The sequence below is a fragment of the Mesoplodon densirostris genome, chromosome 7, assembly GCF_025265405.1.
Source record: "Mesoplodon densirostris isolate mMesDen1 chromosome 7, mMesDen1 primary haplotype, whole genome shotgun sequence".
NCBI classification, from domain to species: Eukaryota; Metazoa; Chordata; class Mammalia; order Artiodactyla; family Ziphiidae; genus Mesoplodon; species Mesoplodon densirostris.
In genome coordinates, this window is record NC_082667.1 from 3,123,428 (window position 1) to 3,147,976 (window position 24,549).

The following is a 24,549-nucleotide window of genomic DNA, read 5'->3' on the forward strand; positions in this document are numbered from 1 at the left end:
ACACGGGGTGTGGTCTCCGGGAGGGAGGGAGCTCCTGAGGGCTGCTGAGCTGTGTCTGTCCCAGACACGGCAAAGGGGTCTGGGGGCTGAGGGAGGGTCGGGGCAGCCTGAGTGGGGTTGGGGGCACCTGAGCCAGCTGTGGTCCCGCCGGTGGAGGGACTGTGGTCTGGGGTGGGGGGCGGGGTCACTACTTGCCTGTCTTTCTGCTCCGTCTCGCTTAACCCCTCTGAGCCTCAGTGTGCTCACGTTTAAGATGGAGTATCCCAGGGCTTCCCTGGTGGCGCAGTGGTTGAAAGTCCGCCTGCCGATGCAGGGGACGTGGGTTCATGCCCCGGTCTGGGAAGATCCCACGTGCCGTGGAGCGGCTGGGCCCGTGAGCCATGGCCGCTGAGCCTGCGCGTCCGGAGCCTGTGCTCCGCAACGGGGGAGGCCACAGCAGTGAGAGGCCCGCGTACCGCAAAAAAAAAAAAAAAAAAAAAGACATGCAATCATTCGAGCACTGATGCCACAGCGCTGGCTCCAAGATCAGAGAACACTGACCACATGAGCTTCCGGTCCATCACTGTGGTTGTGGCCCTTTGTGGGTTGGTGGGAACTGGAATAGTAATCTGGTTTGTCCATCTGTCCGCCAAGAAAACTGCCTTCTTCATCTACAGCCTCAATCTGGCCGTCGAGGATTTCATGAACCTTTGTTTCCAGACTGTATCCTCTGTCCGCCAAATCCTGAAGCTTTTCCTTCACTATCCCTTTCACCTGCATGACGCCTTTAGGGTCCTGAGGTTCTTCCTCTACTTCACTGGCCTGGGCATCATGGCCACCATCAGCTCCCGGCGCTGTCTGTCCTCCTTCTTCCCTATTTGGTATCGATGTCGTTGCCCCAAGCACCTGTCAGGCAACGTGAGCGCCTGCTCTGGATTCCGATCGTTTCGGTTAATATACTGAGAGGTCACGCCTGTGGTCAGTTATGCATCCCAAGGACAAGGTTCTGTCCCGCACTTATGACCGCCACCACCATGTGGGTCTTCCTGCTGTTCTCCATCCTGGGCATGTCCAGTCTGCTGTTGCTCCCCAAGTCCAGGCGAGCTCCCAGCAACACTGGCCCATAGGCTCTGCCTGGTCCTTCTGTTCTCGGTCCTGGGCTTCTTTCTCTTTGGCCTGCCCCTGTGCATCATCAGGTTCCTCGTGGCTGACATGAAAAATCACACTCTCAGCGACGTCTGCATCCTCCTGTCCTGCATCAACAGCACGCCTAACCCTGCTATTTACTTTTTCATTGGGGGCCTTCAGAGACAGTGGCTGAGGGAGCCCCTCAAGGTGGTCCTCCAAAGAACACTGGGTGAGGAAACAGAGGTTGGTGAGGATGGGAAGGTGCCCCTGACCGGCAAGGTGGAGAGGGTGGACCTCTGAAGGATGGGGGGCTCCCAGTGGATCCGTGTCCCTGGGGCATGGTCCCTATCATCTCCTGGTGGTAACTATGCCTCGCTGCCAGCAGGACAGAGCTCCCCCAAGTCAGCACCCCCAAATAGTTCCCTTCCCAGCCTCCTCTTTGTGAAAAACGAGAATAGCCAGAAGCAGAATTTTTTGTGTGTATGTATATGAAACCAAATGCACACATTTGAGCCTTCTGAAACCTGTTAAATTATCCGTCAGAAAGTTTGTGAAGTCACACTCACCAACCTCAGAAAGTCGATTTTAACCTCTGACCTACTGTTAAAATTCTGCTCATTTTCAGTTTTGGATAACAAACGCTGCTAAATTCCTTTTGGATGTAGACTGGTGCTTGGAAATGACGCACCCTTATCCTTCGCCCATTTTTCCGGCATGTTCTAGGGTCTGAACACAGTGTTTTATTTTCTTCTTCCTTGACTTTTAATGGATTGACCTCGTGGGATGTACTCTCTCTCTCAAAACTCTCTCCTTTTTAGAATTCCAGCGAAATAAAGATTTGTTGACCAATGCTGTCTGGGGGCGGGGTGGGCAACGTCCAGTTGGGTGCGGGTTTGGCTGCGTCAGTAGCTCATGCTGCAGCGACACTCAGGTCTCCGTGTGGTCCCCCAGGCTGCTTTGATTGTTGAGTGAAATGTTTCAGCCAAAGCCTGTACGACCGTCCAACCGAGAGGAAGGTGCTGCTGAGTCTGCTCTCAGGAGCGACCCCAGGAGATTCCGAGTTAGCTCTGGGTTTGACATGAGGCTTCACTGCCCTCCCCAGGAGCTGGGGTGGGCGGGCTTGTCTATGTTTGGGTCTCAGAAAAGAGCCAGGACCCCACACGACGAGCTGGAGCTGCAGACAGGAACCCATAGCTCCTCATTAGCCAAGCTCTGGTGACAATCTTTTAACTGGGGGGACACTACCCTGTAGCTGGGGGGACACTTCCTATAGCTGGGGGACACTACCTTATAAATGGGGGACCCTACCCTATACCTGGATGACCAGCGGCCAGGGTCCTGGGGTCCCTGAGTGCAGGAGGCCCTTGCAGGACAATGTCCAGAACCCCACCACTGACCCCACGACTGGCTGTCCTCAGTGTCCACGCTCCCCCCATCTCCCTTCCCTGGAGCAGAAGCTCTCCACCCCACTCCCAGCACACGTGGTGCAGGAGCCGCGGCCTCAGGAGGGTGTGCGTGGCTGGGGAGGGGGGCGGCAGACAGGACGATGTCTCCTCCCCAGGGTGTCAGCAAGGTACACGTCCACCCGGAGGACCCCCGTGGGGTGCCGACACCTGCACCAAGGGGCCTGGCAATCACCCTGGGTGACAGCCATCCCAGAAGGTGACAGCACTGTGTGAGCTGTCACCCCTCGGCTGCAGAACCCACGGCCACGTCCTCTTGAGCTCATCCGTGTCACCACCCACAGGGGCCAAACACTGGGATGAGACCCACAGGGTCAGGGAGGGCTGCCCGCACGGGATGCACCCATCCACTCGCCGGCCGTCCTCAAAACTGTCCTCAAGTTAGGGAAATACTCATTGGCGTACCTGGGCCACATCGGCTCTAAGAATAGCTTTTACTGCTATTTTGTTTTCTTTCCCGATTCTCCCGAAGGTGAAGGACTGAATTCTCCTTGAAGCGTAAACTTTTCCTTTGTTTTAGGAGAAACACCTTCACGGGGGTCTTAGTACGTATGTGCGGGCTGCTGTAACAAAATATTGATGCCACAGACCTGGTGACACATAAACAAAAGGGCACTGCTCACAGCTCTGGAGGCTGGAAGTCAAGACCAGGTGTGGGCAGGGTCGGGGGAGGGGCCTCTTCTGCGTTGGGTCGGACACTTCTCACTGGGTCCTCACGTGGCACAGGGGCCAGGGGCTGCCTGGGGTCTCTGTTATAAGGACAGCGATCCCATTCATGGGGCTCCACCCTCAGGCCCTCATGACCTGCCAGAGGCCACACCCTCGCATGGGGGGGTTAGGAGTTCCCATATGTATTTTGGGGGGATGCAAACATTCAGACCGTAGCACTGGGATTTGGGTCCACAAGGCCAAGACTCTCTTCTGGAAGAGGAGTCGGAGACGGTAAACAGGACGCGGCTTTGCATCGCGGTGTAAAAGGTTGTCTTTACGTCGAGTGACTTTACATCACTGAAAAGTGGCCCTCGGTGGGGTGAGAGAGAAGGGGTTATTCCGTCCCCGAGCCTGCGGGAGGGGTTCTGGATTCTGGGGGTGGGAGATACAAAGATGGCGGCAGCCTTCGGGGAAAGAGGGCAGGGTGCCCTTGCTCCCTTCCCTCGGCCCAAGCCTGGAGTCTTATTAATACGTCCCTGGGTGTTGCTGTCACTGTGGGAAGTTGAGGAAAGGTCTGTGCATGTGCTTTGCAGGCCCAGGGCCTGCAGTAGCATTGCCAGGAAACGTGGACTTAGATCCAAGGAGCCATCGTCCAGAGCCTGGGCCCGGGTCACGGCCTGAGGGTGTGTGCAGTGGCCGTTCCTGTTTGGAGGACCTCGGGGCAGTAGCTAACTAACTGGTTCAGAAATGGGCATATGACCCAACTGAGCTAATCCAGGGCCTGTACTGAAGAAACGGGGAAGGCACATGTGCTAATCTCCTGCTGGATCTGAACTTGGGAGTTTGCAAGACTGGAGTCACAAGAGGAAGCCAGCACACAGAGACAGGGTCAGGTGAAGAGAGAAACAAGTTCCAATGACATGGCACAAACCCTGGGTCCAGCCAGGCCTGAAGCTGTCACTCCCCCAGACTGCTCAGCACGTCCATCAATAAATTCCTTTCCTTGTTCACCAGGTTCTTTTCTTGGGTAAGGCTTTTGGTAACACACACGCAGAAAGTCCAAGCTGATGCAGTTTGTAAATATTCCTGGGGATTCTTAGGAATTCCTGGTGTTCCAGCAGAATGGGGGCTGAGCTGTGTTGCTCAGGCCCAAGGCTGGACCTTCTGCAAGGCCCGCAACCAGAGCCCAGCTCTCTCCTCCCGCCCACACTGGCATCGTTCCACTTAACCTGGGTGCTGACCCAGGATGGTGAGACCGAAATGGGAGGAGGAGGCTGGCAAGGACGGCAGGCAGCTGGCCCCCCAGGGGGGTCTTTCCTTAGGGCAGCACATGGGGGGGGCAGGGATGGTGACCGGGCAGCCTGCCCCGAGAGCATGTGAAGCCTTCCTTCCCTGGTGGCACAGGATGGAGGCAAATCTACATCCCTGAAGGTTTAGGTCCTCGGAATGACAATGACGGTGACCAGGAAAGAGAAATCAGGGAAACGGGCCAGTTTATAGTGAGAAGAATCATACACAAGGACAGACGAAGAAAAGGAGAAAGGGCTGCTTTGCAAGACTACAAAGATTGCAAGGGTGGGTGACGGGTGGGGACAGTCATTCTAGAACCACCCTCCACCCCCCAGGGCCTCCTCCATCCCTGCCTGGAAAATCCTTTCAGCTCAGGTGACACTCAGAGGAGATGCTGCACGAGGGCCAGAGGGGCAGGGGAAAGCGCTCGCTTCAAGAAGAGGGTTTACATATAGTAGTCTGTGTATGTCCATCCCAATACCTGCTGTACAGCACAGGGAATGCTACTCAGACTCTGTAATGCCCTATATGGGAAAAAGAATCTAAAAGAGAGTGGATATATATATACTATGGCAGATTCACTTTGCCGTACAGCAGAAACTAACACAACATTGTAAATCAACTATACGCCAATAAAAATTAATTAAAAAAAAAAAAGAAGCGGGTTTAAAATCGCATCCTCTTGTATTTCAGCCTTTTTTAAAGAAACTAGACCGAAAAGATTCCCTCCTTGCAATACGTCAGATGGGGCTTGTCGACACGCCAGCCGCTCCCACAGAGTCACCAGCAAGGCAGACGTAGCATGCGCATCCTCGCGGGAGGGGAGCCCTCTGCGCAGGACCCGGGCTCAGTCCACGCCGTCCAGGTCCTGACGCTGTCTGCTCTCCAGCTGGAGAACCTAGAAGAGAAGATGCAGCGTCACCACGAGGACCTGAACGGCTAGGCCGTCACGATGCACCGATGCACCCGAAAAGAGGGTCGCGGTCACGGGACTGAAAAAGCAGGTCCTCGGACAGCACCTTCAGTGATGAGACGTGGATCCAGAGTCCGGAAGGATGTGCCCTGGCCCGGGCACGGGGGTCACTGCTGGGCTAGAAGACTCCAGGTGAGTTCCATCTTTGCCCACATGTGTTTTTCTCCACTTGAGGGTCTTTGCACACCCTCTGAACCCCAGGCCTGATGTGAGGGAACCCACTCCTGAATGTGTACTGGTGGAAGCGAGGCCCCACGGCTGACTAATACTTGGCCGGGGGGAGAAGGCTGTGCTGTGCACTGCGGGGTGTTTCAGCGGCATCCCTGGACTCCGCCCACTAGGGGCAGCAGCAGAGACCCCTCCCCAGGTATGACAACCCAAAATGCCTCCAGACATTGCCTGGCGACCCCTGGATGAGGGCCACGGCCACGGACGTGTAGTGTTGCTTGCGTCCCATCTCAGTTTGCACATCATCTCCTCATGGATGCTCCCCGCTCCCCACCGGCTGGCTCCGGCCGCTGGGCTAGTCCGTCACTAAAGGGATATTGCCTATGAGCTTAAATTATACATAATGGCCCATCTCTGGCCCAACCCTGCCTCCCAGGTCATGAACATTAAGCTAAAATGCCTTTGCTTAGCTCACAGGAAACATCCTGACCAGGCCCACCAATGAATGGCTGCAGGGAGGAAGAAAAACACACATCCCCTCTGGAGCCAGGAAACGTTTGACTTTAGTCCCTCCCCTTTTAGTATAAAAGAAGCCTGAATTCTCAGGCAAGGTGGTTCTATTCTTAGGTAATTAGGGGAATAAATGAAAAACAGATGGTTTAGAAGATGTGAAGCCAGTTGGATGCCCTAGTAGTCTAGAAGTGACAGTGACTGGTACCACAGTGACACAGTGTGGTAGCCCCTAATTTTAGCATCCTCAGCACAGCCCCAAATAGCTCATGCTCCGATTGACCTGAAACATACTGGGTCCTTTGCAGAAAGAAGGACGCTAAAAAATGCCACCGTATATATTAAAAAGCTTCTCAGTCCTCAATGGAAATGAGCTGATATTCCCTCAACAGACATTTAACAGGGAGAAAAACCATTTCTGCCTGATTTACCTGAGTTTCTATGCAGCGGAACTGCCAAGGCCAGCGGGTGTTGTACAGAAACGGCCGCAGATCGAACCTGTTGTCGTCTGGGCTGTAGCTCTCGGCGTGATACGCGGGGGTCAGTGTGGTCATTTTGTGTCTATTCATGGAATACTTCGAGAAAAACCGCTTCACTTTGTCGGCCACCTGGGAGGCGAGGGAGGCACAGGGCCTGATGCTGGCAAAGTCGGAGAGACCCCAGGCTGGTGTTCCCGGCAGCACTGCCCTGGGCTGTGCCAGCTAACAGCACCCACCCCCGGCAACATGGCTGCGTTTGAACCCCCCGAAGGCAGGAGTGGATCGGTGCCACTGCTCGGGCTGGGGCAGCGGGATGAGCTTTGAAGACACGGGCTCCTGACTCCAGCACCCCGGAAGCTGCATCAGGAGCCCCGGTCAGGGGTCCCGGGAAGATGTATCTCACGAGGCTTCCAGGCGGTTCTGCGGGGACCACTCTGTCTGTGGGCTTCGGCCCTAATGAGCCTGACAACTCACGGAAAAGCAGCGATATTCCAACCTCAGAGTTTGCCCTCTGCCCCCCAAAGAGGAGGAGGAGCTTGCTTGTTACGATGGGGTCCAGCCCCACTCAGACAAACTTAGCCAGGGCAGGAGGAAGGCCCGGGCTGCTGAGAGCCTAAAACTGGACCGTAGATCCTTAGAGAGAGAGAGTGTTCTCATTTTAAGGTCACACCGTGGCCACCTGCTCCGGAGTCAAATCCACCCACAAGGTGACCTTACCTGCCGACTCCCCGAGGACACTGCACGTGGCTTACCTGTCTGGGGGTGCAGACGTCCTTCCACATGTAGACGAGTTTGCAGAACATGCTGTAGGGCCCCATCTTGGCGATCTTCCGGAGCCTCCCGTAGACCGACAGCTCTGCGTAGGTCACTCCCATGTCTTCCTGGGGACAAAAGAGATGCGCCTCATGAGTGACAGCAAGTCAGTGCTGGGGGACAGGTTAAAACTTCTGCTGGAGATGGAACCGAGGCCCCCCCGACTCGCCTCATCACCTCCCTCCTGGCTCCAACCTCGAGAGACCTGAATTGAACACTGAAGGCCGGCAGTGGATGACGCCGAGCCCTGGGCTCCCAGGCCAGGAATCCAGCGATGGAGCATGGCTTGTTGGGGCAGAAAGGAGGCCATGAAGGAACCCAGCAGCAGGGAGGTGGGGAAGAAGCAGAGTGACAAAGCCACCGCCGTTACCTCGTCAGTCTGGGACGCCCGTCCATGGGCCGAGGGCTCCAGCTCGGCAGTGGCTGGTGCTGCCAGGATGCTGCGGCCAAGACACACAGAGGTCAGTCACGACACCTGCGTTATTAACTCAACAGATACCACGAAAGCACCAGCCACTGCTCGGCCCGAAGACGGAGGGATACACAGACCGCCCGGCCTTACGACGGCGGGAGAAGGGTGGTGAGGGGAAGAGGGAAGCAGCGGCTGCCTGATCTGGCCAGAGCCAGGGCGGCACCGACGCGAAGGAAGGGGCTGCCTGGTCTCGGGACCCCAAGCGCCCCTGAAGGGCAGGACTGTTTCCATCAGGAGGTGGGAGCTATGGAAGGTGGCTGAGTGGGGCGAGGGTGGCCCGGGGCTGTGCCGAGACGCATACCCGGTGGCTCAGGGGCCCAGCTGAGGCCTCGAGGGCACACACGCACCTCTGCAGGGCGGGAAGGTGGAAGCGCTCCATGCAGAGCTGGACGAAGGCTCTCAGGTCTGTCTTGCTTATCCCGCCTATGGGGTTGATGTCTGCGCTGGAGCAGTCGTACTTGGTCAGGTAGCCGAGGAGGCTGCAGCAGGAGAAAGAACGTGCAGTTTCCATGCAGCAGACCCGAGGGGCTGCAGATTCCATGAAACTGGGGGCCTGGCCATCCAGTCCCTGGGCATCCGAAGACGCGCTTCCTCCAGGGCCCTGGGGCCAGGGCTTGGCAGATTCAAGGGTCTTGGAGAAGCCTGACGTGCTGGGGCAGACTGGGGAAGAGGAAGAGGCTACGGACAGCCGAGGAGGAGTGTCCAGCAAGCCAGACGAGACGTCTGGGCCGGGCAGCAGCTTGGGGACTGACCAGCAGCCACCTGGAAGCGGCCCGTCTGGGAGGGGAGGGCTGTCGCCAGCAGAGTGCGGAGCTGAGGGATGGAGGTCCTTGACAGGGAGGGGCAGGACCTCAGTGCACGTGGACGCTGAGCCGACAGAAGCAGCGCCACCTCCCCACTGCTGGACGCCTCCTGTGGTGGGCAGAGTGGCCCCCAAAATGCCCACGTCCTAATACCCGGAACCTGTACACATACACATACAGGGTGAAAGCAACTCCGCAGATGAGATGAGGCTGAGGACCTCGAGACGGGTGATTACCCTGGATTATGGGGTGGGCCCTAAATGCAATCACAAGGGTCCTTAAATGTGGAAGAGAGGACTGGTGGGCAGGGGGCGTCAGTCAGCCAGTGGGAGCTGTGGCCACAGGAAAGGCGCAGAGATTCTGCACCATTGGCTCTGCAGACAGAGGAAGGGGCCACACGCCAAAGGATGCAGGCACCCCCAGGAGCTGGAAAAGGCGAGGAACAGCTTCTCTCCTGGAGCCTCCAGAAGGAACCGGCCCTGTGCCACCTTGACTTTGGCCCAGTGAGATCCGTGTTGAAACCCTATCCTACCGAACTGTAAGATAATTCATTTGCATCTTGAAGCCACCGACTTTGTGCCCACTTGTCACCTCAACCCCACGACACTCACCCCTTCGATGCATCCGTCCCTCTCCACCCCCCCCCACCACTACCGTATTCTCGCTGGACCACTGGATGACCGCAGCTCTTCACCCACATCCCAAGCTCCCCCCGTTCCAAGGCCATTGCTGACCTGTGCTGTGGGTACTGTTTGGCCTTTGTCCCACCTGCACTCACACGGCTGACCTCTCCCCACTTTTCAAGAGAAAAACCAACCACTCAGCCCTCCAGGCTCCCACGAGGGTGCAAAGCCGGGGTGTAAGACCCTCTGGGTCCCAGACAGGGGGGATTAAAACCTGCGCCGCCCTGAGCGGGGCTCCTTCAAGCAACCCCGAGGTGGGTGTAACATCACTCCCTGTCCCGTTAAACGGATGGCTGGGCTTCCCTGGTGGCGCAGTGGTTGAGAATCTGCCTGCTAATGCAGGGGACACGGGTTCGAGCCCTGATCTGGGAAGATCCCACATGCTGCGGAGCAACTAGGCCCGTGAGCCACAACTACTGAGCCTGCATGTCTGGAGCCTGTGCTCCGCAACAAGAGAGGCCACGATAGTGAGAGGTCCACACACCGCGATGAAGAGTGGCCCCCGCTTGCCACAACTAGAGAAAGCCCTTGCACAGAAATGAAGACCCAACACAGCCAAAAATAAAAATAAATAAATTAAAAGAAGGCTCAATGTTAAAAAAAAAACAAAAACGGATGGCTGACGGAAGGAACAGGGTCCGGTCCGTGGGCAAGGGCCAGGATTTACAGGCCAGAAGAGATCATCGTTTTCACCTGACCCCTGTGCCTCTTTCCTCTGTCGGCTGCTCTCAAAGATGCATCAGGAGCCAAGGCAGAGTGTGGGAGACACAGACCCGGCCGGAGTGGCCGTGGGTCAACCAGGGGACTCATCCAGAGCAAGGGCACACACACCTCTCATCCACGTTGGCAGATCCAAGCACGAGAAGTCTGCCTGGGGCGCCCCGGGACCAGAGGCTCAGCTGAGCGAACAGGTAGGCAATGACCATCCTCACCCGCGCCTGCACCACAGGAGGGGAACGTCATCCGCGTGGGGCGGGGGTGGGGGACGTGCATGCTAACACCGCCTCCCTGCCGCTCGGGGCAGGGGCTCTCCCAGCAACCTCAGGAGGACACGAAAGTTTAAGTGATGCAGGAGCTTCCAGCGTCCAGAGGGGCCGGGAGCCCGTGGTCCCCTCACCCGCACCGTGGGCTCCCGCGCTCAGCCACAGAGATGGAAGAACCAAAGCCCAAGGCCGCGGTGAGACAGCGCTGCGAAGCCAGCGGGGGAGACCGTGGTCCCTCCTGTCACTCCCTGCACTGCTGGGCAAGGTCACCCGCACCCACAGAAAGGGGACAGAGAGACAGGACACACCCAGGCAGCTGTAGCCCAGGCCCCCTTTCCCTCCACAGACCACGCAGGGTCCAGCTCCCCTGAAGCCTCCTGGAAGGTGGGGCTGCGTCTGAGCCGCCCCCCAAAGGTGCAGAAAATGCACGCACTTGCATACACACCCCACGTTCACAAACCCTCACGCTGATGCGCACACTCTCACGCACACGCACGCACACACACGCGGACCCCCATCCTTGTCACGAGGCTGCACACTCAGGGTCTCTAAGGCAGGCTGATGACCCCAGTGCCGGCCGTCCCCCAGGTTCCCTGCGGCCCCCGAGTGGGGACAACGGCCCCATCTGGGAGGCACACCTGTACGTTCTGCAGGGCCAGGCTCTCCCGGCTGCTTCCTCCGTGAGCAGCAAACACAGGGCTTTTACCCGTCACCAGGCTGAAGATGCCCATGACGGCCTTCACAGCTGGGTCGATGTTGAGACCGATGTGGTGGCTGGGAAGAGAAAGGGAAGGTGTGCAGACAGTAAAACAAAAACACAGAACACAGAATTTACCATTTTCAAGTGTCCCATTCAGCAGCATTGAGTACACTGACGACGTCATCTCTAGCTCCAGAACTTTCCATCAGCCCAGAAGGAAACCCTGTGCCCACGAGCGGTCTCTCCCCAACCCCCTTTCCAGCCCCCGAGGACAACTGACCCACTCTCTGTCTCTGTGGACCTGCATATTCTGGACATTTCAAAGAAATGGAATCACACAACATCTGTCCTTTTGTGACTGGCTTCTTTCACTCAGGATGATGTTTTCCAGGTGTTCATCCACGTTGTAGCCTGTGTCAGCACTTCATTCCTTTCTAAGGCTGAATATCATCCCCTCGTAACCACCTTTTGGTTACCTATTCAACTGTCGATGGACATTTGAGCTGTTCTGGCTGTTGTGAATATGCTGTCACGGACCCAAAGGTGTAAATATTTGTTCATGTCCCTGCTTTCACTTCCTTTGGGCATCTCCCTGGGAGCAGAACTGCTGGGCGGGGACAACTTTTAGCTGAGCTCCGCATACAGAATGGGCAGCCTCTTGTCTTTCCCTTGGAGGCAGAATAAATGGAACATTCTGAATGGAGCCGAGTGTGGAAAGATGCCCTCTCTCCACCTTCCTTGGGGGCAGAGGGCGGGTCACGATCCCGGGAGGGGAGAGGGCCTGCCTGTGCTCCCAGCTGGAGGGGGGTGAGGAGGGAACCTGCTCGCCTCTGGGGTGCTCACTGACCCACAAACGTGGCCTTTGGGGGAACTTCCTGCTGTCACCGCCGCCTGGCCGTGCCCGATGCCACTGACCAGCTACCTTCCGATCTGCTGGGCGAGATCTCTGGCTCTATTGCACGTCTCCCGGGAGGAGTTCTCACTGGCCATGTAGCAGGTGGTCAGAACGCGGCTGCAGAGCTCCCGGGGGTCCTGGGGGGTGTAGCTGGTCTGGTTCACAATGGTCCGGACGTCGGCCAGCACTTCCTGACCTGAAAACCACCAGACAGAAGTGCACGTGCTGTGTGCCAGGTGCCTGCACCATTTAATCCCTTCTCCGCCGCCCGGCAACCTCGCCAGATCAGCCCCGCAATGCCCGTTTCTCGGCTGCGGACACTGAGGGAATGGCCGATGTCACTGCACAGAGTGACAGGATGTGAACCTGAGTTTGCCCGACCCCACGGCCCCTGTTCTTTCCTTGGGGCCACATTGCCGACACACGGCAGCGACAGGCACCTGTGGCTTGATGGACACAGCCACGTGGGCCCTGGAAGGGACTTTAACGGCCTTGCTGTCCCCAGGCCCTGGGACTTGGGCGCAACGCTGTGACATCTGAATACGACCTCCACCACGATGCCCAGGACCTGGGTTTCCTCTCTGCTCCTCCCACAGGCTGACCCCCTGGAACCTGCTCGGGCCCCAGACGTCACCTACTTCCGTGCTTCACAGCCTCGCAGACCAGGTGGCACATGGAGTAGACGAGACAGGCGGTGGCCCCGCTGTCCACCCCGCCGCTCAGGGGCAGGAAGAACCCCGCCTGGAAGGGGCCGACCAGACGGGGGTGTGAGCAGCGCCTCTGGGAAGCAATGCACCCCCAGATGAGCCCGGCTCCCCCTGCAAAAATGAGTGCCCACAAAATACTCTCCCTGGGGGAGGGGAGAAGATGCCCTGCACGTTCCAGGATGGACTTTCTAGAAGGCAAAGGGACCTCCACTGTGGAGGGTCTAAGGCTGGGTCTCCACGGTGAATCACAGACACGCACGATCACGAAACTGGCAGGAGGCGGGGAGTCTCATAACTCGGTGTCATCAGACAGGACCCCAAAGACGGAGCCAAAACTCAGCAGGACCTTTGGGCCCTGGCTAGTGTAGCCAAGGCTCCCGACTGAAGCAGACCCAAGAAATGCTTGCATTAAAAATAAAGTCACCAGCCTGCCGCAGAATCAAACGCAAACCAACTGGTAGAAGCAGCAGAGGGCGCTGGTGAGACACTGATGCCTTACCTGTTGGCTGCGCCTTAAAAAATCCCAGAGCCAGCACGCAGGTCCGAGGCTGGGGAACGATGGGAAGCATTAGGATGGGGAACTGCTGACCTGGTCCACAGCTCACCTGGGGGCAGGTGCCAAGGTGGGTGCAGTGCCCGTGAGAGCCGCCGGCATGACAGCCAGGTCTCTGTTTTAAGCACTTCGCGTGAACGATCGCATTTGAAATCTCAAAACAGCCCCAGGGGGCAGGTGCTGTCATTGGCCCCATTGTGAAATGGCACAGGAAGGCAAGTACAGCATCTCTGTGCCCAAGAGCCCACAGGGCAAGGAGCGGCAGGGCTGGGCGTGGGCCAGGGTTTGGCTGCAGCGTCAAGTGCAGGCTCTGGAAACCAGGACACGCTGGCCCCGCAGCGCCACCTGGCGGTGCAGCAGGGGATGGGGGGTTCCCCGGGGGACAACAGGACCCCCCCCCCAGCATCCCAAGGGCCCCACCTGATCTCCTCGGCGGGACTGTGGTATTTCCACTCAACGGGCTCAGAGAGCGGCTCCAGCAGGTCCTCATGGCAGGACAGGGCGAAGTCCACCTTCACACGGGGGTAGGGGCTCACCCTGCTGGCCTGGGAAGGACAACCCCTCAGCGCTGGTACCTGTACAGGCCCCTGGGATGACTGCAGCCAGTGGGGAACACAGCTCAGAACCCCACTGGGGACCCTTCACAGCCGCCAGGACGGCCAGAACAGAGACAGATGTAGCAAACGCTGGCAGGGATGTGGGGAGCCCAGAGCCCTTGCACAGCGCTGGGGGGACGTGAGATGGAGCAGTGGCTGAGGACAGTCTGGCAGGGCCTCCTACAGTCAAACAGGGAACCACCACAGGACGCTGCAGTCCAGTCCCAGGTATATAACAAAGGACACGCAAACACGTCCACACAGACACCTGGGCATGTGTCCACAGCAGCACAATTCATCACAGACAGAGTGGAAATGGTCCAGATGTGCACTGACAGATGAATGGACAAACGGCACATGGTCTATCCATTCAGTGGAATATTATTCTGCCATAAAAAGGAATAAAGCACTAACACACACTACAGCATGGATAAGCCACAAAACATTATTCTCTGGAAAAAAGTCAGATGCAAAAGGCCACATATGATATGATTCCACTTCTATGAAACGTCCAGAATTGGCAAATCCATAGAGACAATGCAGATGGTTGCCGGGGGCCCTGGGGGAGGTAGACGGGGATATCAGCTCATGGGTCCGGGCTTCTTTTTTTTTTTTTTTTTTTTTTTTTCTTTTTGCGGTATGCGGGCCTCTCACTGTTGTGGCCTCTCCCGTTGCGGAGCACAGGCTCCGGACGCGCAGGCCCAGAGGCCATGGCTCACGGGCCCAGCCGCTCCGCGGCATATGGGATCCTCCCAGACCGGGGCACGAACCCGTATCCCCTGCATCGGCAGGCGGACTCTCAACCACTGCGCCACCAGGGAGGCCCGGGTCCGGGCTTCTTTTGGGTGATGAGAATGTTTTGACACTGTTGTGGTGATGCTGCTTAACTCCACGAATATACTAAAAACCACTGAATCATGTGCCGAAATCAGTGAATTGTGTGGTAAGGGAATGACATCTCAATAAAGCTGTTATTAAAAAAAAATTCTGGGTCTTTGATGCGCATCCCATGTGTGTGTCTATAAGCACTTACCGCCAGGTTTCGAGATGAAATCTCTGCCCTGTAGCTTCTGACGTCCTCCAAATCCAACGTGGCAGTGAGGACTTCCTGGAGAAGGGAGTTTTAAAGAGAAATCGTGATTTCCTGTTTTGTTTTTTTTTCACTCACATGTCTAATTTGTTTTCATAGGTGTGCCAAATGGCACTCGATGAGTTATGCCTTCTAAGGCAGGGACTGGGGGGTCCAGGGAGAGGGGACGGCCAGTGGTGCTGCCGACCCAAAGCCCTTTCCTCTTGTTGTTGCCATGAGAACTTCCACTGAGTTGCCGGTGATTCGTTAATCACGGCACAGGACACAATCCTGTCAATAAATGTCTGCTGGGGCTTCTGAGAAAGCTTCTTAAAAAGACACATGAGGAGCAAGGGCCACTTTTCTGCCTTTGAACGGGGCTGCATGAAGATGCATGGCTGGAGCTCCTGCAGCCATCCTGTGACCAAGAGGCAACTGAAAATGAAGCCCACACAGAGGAAGGCCCAGATGGAGAGTGACAGAGGGGTGGAGCCAGAGCCTCGGCAGTCATCACGTCGGGGTCCTGGCCTGGACGTGCTGCCTGTGTTCTAGGAGGTGATGCTTCATTGCCTCTGAACCCAGATGAGAGGGGGGTTCTGCCACTTGCAGCAAATTACAGAAAAGGGAAAAGTTTTAACTCACAGACGTTACTCCTTCCCTTATGAAGAAAAAAAACACTAATCAAATTATATTATGAGGACATTGTCTCATACACACAGGTGCAGGGCAGCAAGAACTGCTTCTGGGCACCACTGGGGGACACAGGGTGGCTGGGCCCCCGCTCCTGCCACTGGGCTGTGGACAGCTACCTGTGTCAACAGCGGGCCTAGCCCAAGCTGGAAACGCCCGTGAATAGACAGAGAATAAAGAGCTGCCACGTCCTTTGGTTCTCCTGTCATTTCCCAAGTGATGGGTCACTGAAGCCGCCAGACTGCCTTGACAAAGCCACAGAAAGTGAGAAGACACCAGAGGAATGAACCCTTCCTGAGAAGGAGGCTCCAGTCCACTTTCCCCAGAACTAGGTTAGCCTTGCACAAAGGCTCGATCGAGGCTGTGAGAAGCATGTGCCCTCGAGAAGGTCAGCTGACCACGGAGGAGGTGGCAGAACAGAAGGGCACTGCCCCACCTCTATCCCGAATACTCAGGCAAAATCAGAGAATTCTGGCTCAAAGGCCCCCTCCAGGGGGTGGGAGACAACGGTCCCCAGGTTTTTGTATGGCGAAGAATCACCTGTGTGCTTGCTGAAATGGGGGTTCCTTGGGGGGCCTGGACGGGGTCCAGAACCTGTAGTGACCTACACGCCTGCTCATCCTGGGGCAGGTGACCCCCCAATCCACCTGCCAGTCAATCCTGCCACCAGGTGCCTGTGGCTCTGACGTTTGGCTGAGTGTTTTGGCCAAACCGACATGCACTGAAGCATGTTTGGAGCAGGTGAACACCTAGCCGTTTGCATGGACTTCATCTTCCCCTCCAACGCCCTTCCGTCTTTAACATGGTTAATACTGAACAACAGGATGCCTTTGAGGACGCAGCCACTTGGAAAGCAAGGTCTGAGAGACCACGATCAGGACGACTTTTGCAGTGAGACGGAGTGTTCCCGCTGCCGGGGCCCAGACTGCCAAACCCCGGGCTTCCCTCTGAGCAAGAAAATACCATGGGATTCTTTTCAAAGTTCCTTTCCTCGGTCCATTTTGAAACCGAAGTTTGCTGTCATAACCACTTCCTTGCCAACAACCCTGAGGAGACTGCAGAAGGCATGAAACATCACCTCATCTGTGTGGATGCCAAGGAGGTGAAGCAACAGAAGTTACAACAGAGGCTCCTGTAGACTTTCTTATTCTGTGACACCGCTCGCCTTGCTCCGGCAGAGCAATCCCCGGAGACTTTTTTTTTTTTTTTTTTGCTACCACCTGCCTCTGTGAATGAGCATTTCCAACACTTGTTTCCAAAAAAACCCAAGTTGGATCCAAAGGCAAGATGTGCGATGCCGTATGAAGCCTGTACTGACCGTCTGAGCCCAGTAAAAGTGACCCTTCCCGTTAGCACTGAAAGTTACGTTGTGTTGCGTTTGCAGAATTGGAATCTATTCCCATTTTTGGGGCAGTAACAGACATTTTCCTTCTTGGGTGCTTTAAAAAAAAAAAAAAAACCAACAGGGAGAGCCACACGATTCTCTACAAGCACCTTTTCATCTCGTCTTATTCTCTCTGAAAAGGAAACTAATGTCCAATCACATGGGAAAGCTCTGCACCCATGTTAATGTGTTTTCAGAAGCAGAGGGTGTGCAGTTTTCATATTTGTGGCTCCAGTGAGGTGACGACAATGTTGGGGGGACATGCCCCCCCGTGCCCCCAGATGGTCATCAGTCCAGTGAGACCGGGGTGCCCCCCAGAATGAGGAGGGTGGGGGTCTCCAATGCTGCTTCCAGAACCCGTGGGGCAGGGCCCACAGGGAATGTGTGCTGCCTTGACCTCTGAGGAAAACCCCCTAATGGCCCACCTGCAAACCCCCTCCTGGATCTGCCCCCAAGGACGGGCTCCGATCTCATCACGGGGACCAGGCACGGTGTCTGCTCATTCCCGAGGACTGGCTCCAGTTCCCCGCCAGCCCCGGCTATGGGATTCTTCAAACAAGCCCATCACATCCTCCCGGGAACCAGGGGTCACCCCTCTTGTCACTACAAAGCCCGCTCCTGCAGCTCCTGGCCTCTCCCTCAGCTCCAAGTGCAGCCTCGGGGGGGACCCTGCAGGGCATGTGGGGCTGATAAAACTGCCGGGGATCCCATCCGTCCAGCGTGCTGTGTGGGCGGTCCCCGTAACCTCAGGGTGAGAATCCCTCCCGAACCAAGGAGGTGAAGAGGAAGCAATCAAAACCAGCAGGACCCACCACGGGGGCCATGTCAGACCCCCCGTCATGGGGGAGAACAGAGGACACAGCCCCTGAACCAGAGACCCTCCTGCCATCGCACGCGGGCTGGTTCGTACCACGTCGTCCAGAGAGAACTGGGATCCCTGGGCAAAGATGCTGCCGTTCATGGCTATCAGGGCACAGCCGTCGTAGTACAGCCGGTCCCCGTCACAGCCCTTCTGATTGGCCAGCAAGTAAATCCCGCCGTTCTGGAAAATGCAGGGGACAGCAATGGTCAACTGTGGTCCGTCACCTTCACCCTCCTCCGGCCCAAACACATGAAGCTTCAGACCCCCCTGCGACTGTGTCATAATTAGCCCCCCATCCCGGCAAGAAAATGTGCGCCTCCAGGGAATGCCCGCAGCTATGGTGTTCTCGGCCTTCCAAGGTACCAGGCATCACACGAACCATCCGTTCTCGCCTCCCAACTACCCTTCAAGGCAGGCGCTGTCACCTCCACCAGACAGAAGGAGAGATGCAGCTTCAAAGACAAACCCCCCAGGTCACGAAGCCGAGACTCTGTCCCAGGAAAGAGCAAACACGGCCCCTGGTGTCACGCTGCCATCAAGAGGGGCAAACTCGTGGGCGTTCCCCGTGCCCTGCTGTGGTGCCAACGGGCATCCTGGTTCCCGGTCACCATGTCACTTGTCCTGAGACCAGTATGATGGTCAACAGCCCAGGAACCGGATGGCTGGGGTGTGAGCCCAGGGGCCACTTGACCGCCATGTACCGAGTGTCCTGCTCCAAAGAGCAGAGGTGTCAACAGCACCTGGCCCGTAGGGCAGTTTTGAGGGTTAAATGAGGTCAGGCAAGTGGGGCCCGGGAAGTGGAGTCACGCACACCAATCAGCTGCGGCCGTAACCAGAAGCACCGAGCATCCTCACGCTCAGGCCCCGCCGGGCGCTGGGGTCACAAGTGTGAGACAGACACGCTCCAGCATCCCTGCCGCCACCTACCTTGGTGGTGGCCATGGTCACCAGGTCCACCCTGGCATGGGCTTTGCGCAGCACGTGGTGGCTGCCTGAGGCATTGGTGAAGATCTCCACGCCATCCAGGCCCATGTCCACGTGTGGGCTGTGGGCAGAGGAGGGCAAAGAAAAGAGACCGGTGTCCCCAACCCACCCTCCCAGCCCCGCAGCTCCCAGGGCATCTCCCCAGCCCCAGGCCATGACGCCAGGAAGGCTGCAAACCCCCAAGCCTCCGGGGCCCAGCGAGGATGGGATCTATGGTACAGAGGGCAAGGCTGACCTGTGGGGTGTCCAGAGTTCCTTGCAGACCTCACTCCCGATGCACGTGTCCCGGGTGGAGAGGACAGCATCCCCAAAGGGCACGGTTTCCTGGGTCGGGAGACCAGAGCACTTGAGACCCCTTGGCCATCCCGTCTGGGCCATGTACTGAACCAGGACGCCAAATGTCACGCATGAGACTTGCATGAAGGCCACAGTTTTGTTTCAAGTACTAATGAATCCTTCCTCGACCCGGAGCATTCCCAGCCCAGGGGCCAGCAGGCATCTCCTCCGCTGACCCAGGGGCCTCAGTCACACCTGGAAGCCGAGCTCTGAGCTGCCACGGGCTTGATTGTGGCTGCAACTAACTGTGACTCGGTTCCTGAAGCTTCCACGGTCCCAGATGGCCAGCAGCATCAGCATCGGCTGGATGCTCTTTTGACATCATCTGTGCTCCTGGGGGTCCCATCCCCATGTCAGAAACGAATGGACTGAGCTCTTACAAAGCTCACGCCAGCCGATGGGTCATCCAGCCCCTGAACGGCAGGGCTGGGGCAGGATGCAGGGTCCCTGTGTCTCTAGGAGCTACGTTCGTGACCCCCGAGGGGTGGGAGCTTCCAGGGCAGGGACGGAGCTGCCCCCAAGGCTGCCGCACAGGTCTGAGCAGTCACTGAGATGAGCAAGTGCTGACAGGGTCACCCGGGCGTGGGGCCCACCTTGGCCTCCTCTCTCGGGGACCAAGTTTCAGCTGCGCTGCCATTTCACTTAGCCAAGAAATCATCCCGGTGGGCCTGGACCGCATCCCAGCACTCTTGGTTGGGTCCCCTGACGTGTGTGTTAGTGAGTTCAACTCCCTTTATCACCAAGGGCAAGAACCGAGGGGCAGGCCTGGCATTTTCTGTTCTGATGCTTCCTGCCACGGACACAGCCCTCAGCCAGGACCCCGAGCTGGCCGTCCCAGGACCACTGCACACCCTGCAACGGGTGCCTCGCATTCCTTACCACAGGGGTAGGGCTGGAATCCTGACCCCATCTTCCTGTGACAAGACCAGGGCTCGGGGCAACAGGGTGATAAATAAAGCGTGAAGGGGGGCTCTCAGTGACGGGCCCCTGACCTGAATTATCCAGGTTACAGCAGTTACGGGGCTGGCTTTGCCCTGTTTCTTGAAAACTCCCCTGAACTTTAATCCACTTGCACCCAGGGCCAATTGCTGCAACTTGCTCTCAACCAGTGACACCAAGCAGCATCCTCCCACCTGCAGGCGGCCCCCACATTGGTTTAGGGGGGTCACCTGGTATGTTTTCTAGGATATCAAAGGGTCCTAGAAGAATGAAATGGAGGATTTCTCACAGCAGGGGGACTGCTGCTGAAATGTTTGTTTCACACACATCCCTGACTGCCTCGCGGGAGGCACCAACCCAAGCTGGCCCCTCGGACATCCTCTCTTAGGGATCAGAACCGGTGCCAGTGACTTAATCTGGCTCCCGAACGGTGGTGATCTTGGCCCAAGGGCCAGGGAAGTGAGAGGCAGGTGGAGATCCCTGGCATAAAGGGGAAAAGGGTCTGGGGGCTGGTGGGATCGGGGAGAAGGGCACTCCTGCTCCACCCCCCCAGATCCATCCCCGAGGTCCAGATGCGTCCCTGCCGACCTGCTCCACTGCGGAGGTTCAGTGTGTCCCCATGAGCCACCTTGAGTGCAACAGTGAGGGGTGCAGAGAATTGGGTGTCATGGGCTAAACTGTGTCCCCCAAATTCATGTGCGGAAGCCCTAAGCCCCAGCACCTCACATGTGGCTGTGTTTGGAGATGGGGATCTTTAAAGAGGTGATTAAGGTAAAATGAGGTCACTAGGGTGGGGCCCTAATCCCACAGGACTGGGGTCCTTATAAGAAGAGCAGGTCAGGACACAGACACACACAGAAGGACGACCCCGTGAGGACACAGGGAGGAGACGGCCGTCTACACTCCGAGGAGAGAGGCCTCAGGAGGACCAGCCCTGCCCACACCTGGACCTCGGATTCCAGCCTCCAGGACTGGAGACAGTGAATGTCTGTTGTTTAAGCCACCCAGGCTGTGGTGCTTGGTTATGGTGGCCTACACAAATTGATACACTTGGCAACCAGAATGGAAACTCAAGCAGGAGCCAGAGAAATCAGGGCCCCCCCGAAACACCCCCTCTGTGCCCCTGGCTCTCAACGCCCCACAGGAAGTGGACAGCACCGGGTCCCAGCTGTCCCACCTCAGCAGCTTCCAGGACGAAGGGGATGGTCGAGGCCCCCAGATAAGGCTGCAAATTCAAAGCTCTTCAGGCCTGGCCAGCCAGGTGCAAAAGATAAGACAAGACAAAACAGATTTCTGATGCTGAGTTTTCACAGAATGGACAGGTAGCCAAGGAAAGTCCTTCATGAGTTTTATAACTAGAAACCCTCCAAACTCGGCTTCTTGGGCAGTCCCTAAGCCCGAGCCCCAGCCCAGCAGGGAATAGCCGGCTGGCCGAGGTGGGGCAGGAACCCCTTCCCCCAGGCTCCCCTGAGGCCTCTACCCTGCCAAGTGAGCCAGAGGAGAGGAGAGGGCAGGAACAGGACAGGCATCACACAGGGGAAAGGAGACGCCCACCGTCGCCCCCTCTGCTCCTGGGACCCTCCCCACTTGTTACAGACATCACCCCTTTGTTTGTGCTCCTTACACGGGCCATGGTGATGCCCATTACTTTGACCCGAAGGGTCCTGCCCCCACGGCCCACCCCAGAGTGACGTCTGACCGAGAACGGGTTTTCTTCTCCGAGACTCACCTGCTTTGTCAGGTCCTGTATCATCTGGGGGAGAAAATATTCCTCTGTTTGCCTGGAAAGGAAACCACCACAGATGTGAGGAGGACCATCTTGGGAAATATGCAGAAGGGCACCCAAACGTAAAGCAAAATTCAAAATGAGTGCTTGGAACTGATGAGCTGGCAAAGGAACTGTCAATTTAAGGCAAAAAGGCAAGTATAAGGCAACTCGATGAGGCTCCCAGGCCACATGACAGCGAGATGCTTGGTGCTCTCCTGTCACTGGCCTGGCTTCCCCACCCTTCTGTAACTGACCAGGACACCATGGGGGCCTTCCTGGGACAGGCCTTCCCCCATAGCCTCTGTATTAGCTCCCCTCTGAAGTACCCAGATAACAGTGCTTGATGCACATTTCCTGAGTTGTTTTACAGATGTGAACACCCCCCTACCACCCCCACCAAATGCAAGAACTACTCAGTGACCATGAACATGTAGCCTCATGCCTCCTGGAGCCTAAGGACTGATCATATTAACCTCTGTGACACCACCCTGCTGACTCGCCATCAGCCAGTCAGAGAACTGTGCACAAGCTGATCACGTACCCTGCAACACCCTCCTCTCCCGGCCTTTAAAAATGCTTTGCCCAAGCCCTTCAGGGAGCTTGAGGCTTCTCAGGGCCTGGGCCACCTCGTCTCCTTGCCCTGCAAAAAACCTTGCTCTGCTGCAAGCTCTGACATTGCAGTTTGTTGGGCCTCACTGTGCATCGGGCACACAAACTTGCGTGAACACTTTCATGCACGGCATCTGAGAGGCATGTCACGGGGATTATCTGAAAAGAAGTCATATTTCCCCACGGAGAAATCCAGGTGGAATTCCTGATCAAAGTTCCTGAATCAAAATGATCACACTGCATGAACCCAACATACGGTGACAAACCGAAATCCTCACTGAAGTAATAAAATAACGTTCCAAATGGTAGGAACTGGACAGAGAGTTTAATACACAACGTTAGTACAAGCCATCCCACGGTCTACACTAAAAGGTAGAATTCGAACAATAGACGGTTTCCAAATCTGACCTCAAATAGGCTGTTCCCAGATGCACCATTAAGACATGTAATTAACTAGATTTCTTTTTGCTTTCTTGGAATTCACAAGAACCTTCTGGGAGATTTCAGTGGCTTTTACTTAAGTAAATTTTAAAAGCAGAGGAGTTGAGAGGACAATGCTGTTTCTCCCTCACTAACGAAGGGAACAGAAACTGTAGACGTCCTCTGACCCCCGAGCTGCCTTGGCATCCCATAATGAGCACTCAGTTCACCATCCGTAGGCTCGCCGATGGCGATGTCTGCTGCATCACAATTTGTTTTAAAGGGAAGAGCTGCCCCAAGGTTTCTCCCTTCACCCTCGCCTCTCCCCTCAATTTGCACGAAGATCCACTCAGAACCAGACGCAGGCAAGCCCACCAGGGGGCGATGCAGGTTCACCTCTGCTCCTCCCCACGCCCTGCTCCAAAGCCAGCCTACACCTAGCGGATGGCTCATGAGGTGCGCACGGTTCATTAAAGAGCCTAGGTATCAACGATAAACCCTCCAGATCGGCAGTGAGTCATTCCAAGCTGGCTTCACGCTGGCCCGACCCATCTTTCCAGCTGCCTCCACACCTGAACCCCTCCTGCTCTTCACAGTTCCTCTGATGGGATGTTCTTCTTCCTCAGTGAACATCCCCTGGAGAAACCCTAGCAGTATATTTCTGCCGAGAAACCACTTCTGGCCATGCTAATTTCAAGTCTTTTCTGGACCCCTGGGAGCTACAAGAGCCCCCTCGACACCCCCGTCTTGCTGGGTTCAGATTTGGGGCATCCACCTAAGAACCTAATGAAAGTGAACCTAGATTCTTAACTTCTCTGCAGTCAAGAACTGGGCCTTTTTTCTGTTTTCCTACAAAAGCCTGAAATAGCATCTTGAAGCTGTGATGGACTCATTACTAAAGCAGGGACACAGTGACATAACCATTTTGCTGTCACCATTTTGGCACAACTCCCGAAGGGTAAAAAGTCTGTTTTGTTTTTTAACTGTACCAGAATGAAAGCTTCTGGTTCCAGCTCGATATCTACTGCCACCCTTTCTACAGGCATCTTTAAATGAGTGATGGTCTGAAAGGATTCAACATTTCAACATTAGAAATGGAGGAAAAAAAAAGTGAACTAGAGATCTATACTGGCATAGAATAAGAGACAACAGAAGCCAATGCAACATCGCAAAGATAATCAGACAATAGAAGATAAAAAGCGAGCTCAAAACTAATAAAGTAATTTGAAAAATTAAAACATTTGAAGATATGAAAACATATTATGTGCATCAAAGAACAGAACAGATAGGGAACCCTTGGGTACTGCTGGTGGGAATGTAAATTGGTACAGCCACTGTGGAAACAGTCTGGATGTTCCTCAAAAAAATAAAAATAGAGCTACCATATGATCCAGCAATACCAATCCTGGGCATATATCTGAAGAAAACAAAGACATAATTTGAAAAGTTAAATGCACCCCAATGTTCATAGCAGCACATTTACAATAGCCAAGACAAGGAAGCAACCTGTGTCCATCAATAGATGAATGTGTAAAGAAGATGTGATACATATACACAATGGACTACTACTCAGCCATAAAAAAGAATGAAATTTTGCGATTTGCAACATTGTGGATGGACTTGGAGGGCATTATGCTTAGTG

General features: G+C 55.9%; 2 protein-coding genes across 4 annotated transcripts in view; one reads left to right on the forward strand and one right to left on the reverse strand.

Annotated features, from left to right (window-relative positions):
• Positions 1-543: 543 nt before the first annotated feature.
• Positions 544-1,407, forward strand: LOC132493427 (mas-related G-protein coupled receptor member B2-like). Its single transcript, XM_060103941.1, has 2 exons — positions 544-929; positions 1,074-1,407. Exons 1-2 carry the CDS (start codon positions 544-546, stop codon positions 1,405-1,407), a joined length of 720 nt encoding a protein of 239 aa, XP_059959924.1.
• Positions 1,408-4,852: 3,445 nt separating this feature from the next.
• NADSYN1 (NAD synthetase 1) overlaps positions 4,853-24,549 on the reverse strand; it is a 33,144-nt gene continuing 13,447 nt past the window's right edge. For 2 of the 3 annotated variants that reach the window (XM_060104796.1, XM_060104799.1), the window contains 16 exons: positions 21,840-21,891; positions 19,071-19,159; positions 18,779-18,896; positions 17,900-18,031; positions 14,880-14,954; positions 13,671-13,795; positions 13,197-13,245; positions 12,629-12,731; positions 12,018-12,186; positions 11,034-11,169; positions 10,244-10,350; positions 8,274-8,405; positions 7,825-7,894; positions 7,394-7,522; positions 6,594-6,770; positions 4,853-5,409 (listed from right to left, as the gene is read on the reverse strand). In XM_060104796.1, coding sequence (XP_059960779.1) covers positions 5,359-5,409; positions 6,594-6,770; positions 7,394-7,522; positions 7,825-7,894; positions 8,274-8,405; positions 10,244-10,350; positions 11,034-11,169; positions 12,018-12,186; positions 12,629-12,731; positions 13,197-13,245; positions 13,671-13,795; positions 14,880-14,954; positions 17,900-18,031; positions 18,779-18,896; positions 19,071-19,159; positions 21,840-21,891 — 1,714 coding nt within the window. In that variant the 3' untranslated portion in view covers positions 4,853-5,358. Of the gene's footprint in view, positions 5,410-5,455; positions 6,019-6,593; positions 6,771-7,393; positions 7,523-7,824; positions 7,895-8,273; positions 8,406-10,243; positions 10,351-11,033; positions 11,170-12,017; positions 12,187-12,628; positions 12,732-13,196; positions 13,246-13,670; positions 13,796-14,879; positions 14,955-17,899; positions 18,032-18,778; positions 18,897-19,070; positions 19,160-21,839; positions 21,892-24,549 lie in introns of those variants that run through there. The other variant, XM_060104798.1, reaches the window with a different exon arrangement.

Coding starts and splice junctions, on each gene's coding strand:
- LOC132493427 (XM_060103941.1), top strand. CDS start 544: ATGAGCTTCCGGTCCATCACTGTGGTTGTGGCCCTTTGTGGGTTGGTG. Junction 930..1,073: donor TCTGGATTCCGATCGTTTCG/GTTAATATACTG, acceptor TTGCTCCCCAAG/TCCAGGCGAGCTCCCAGCAA.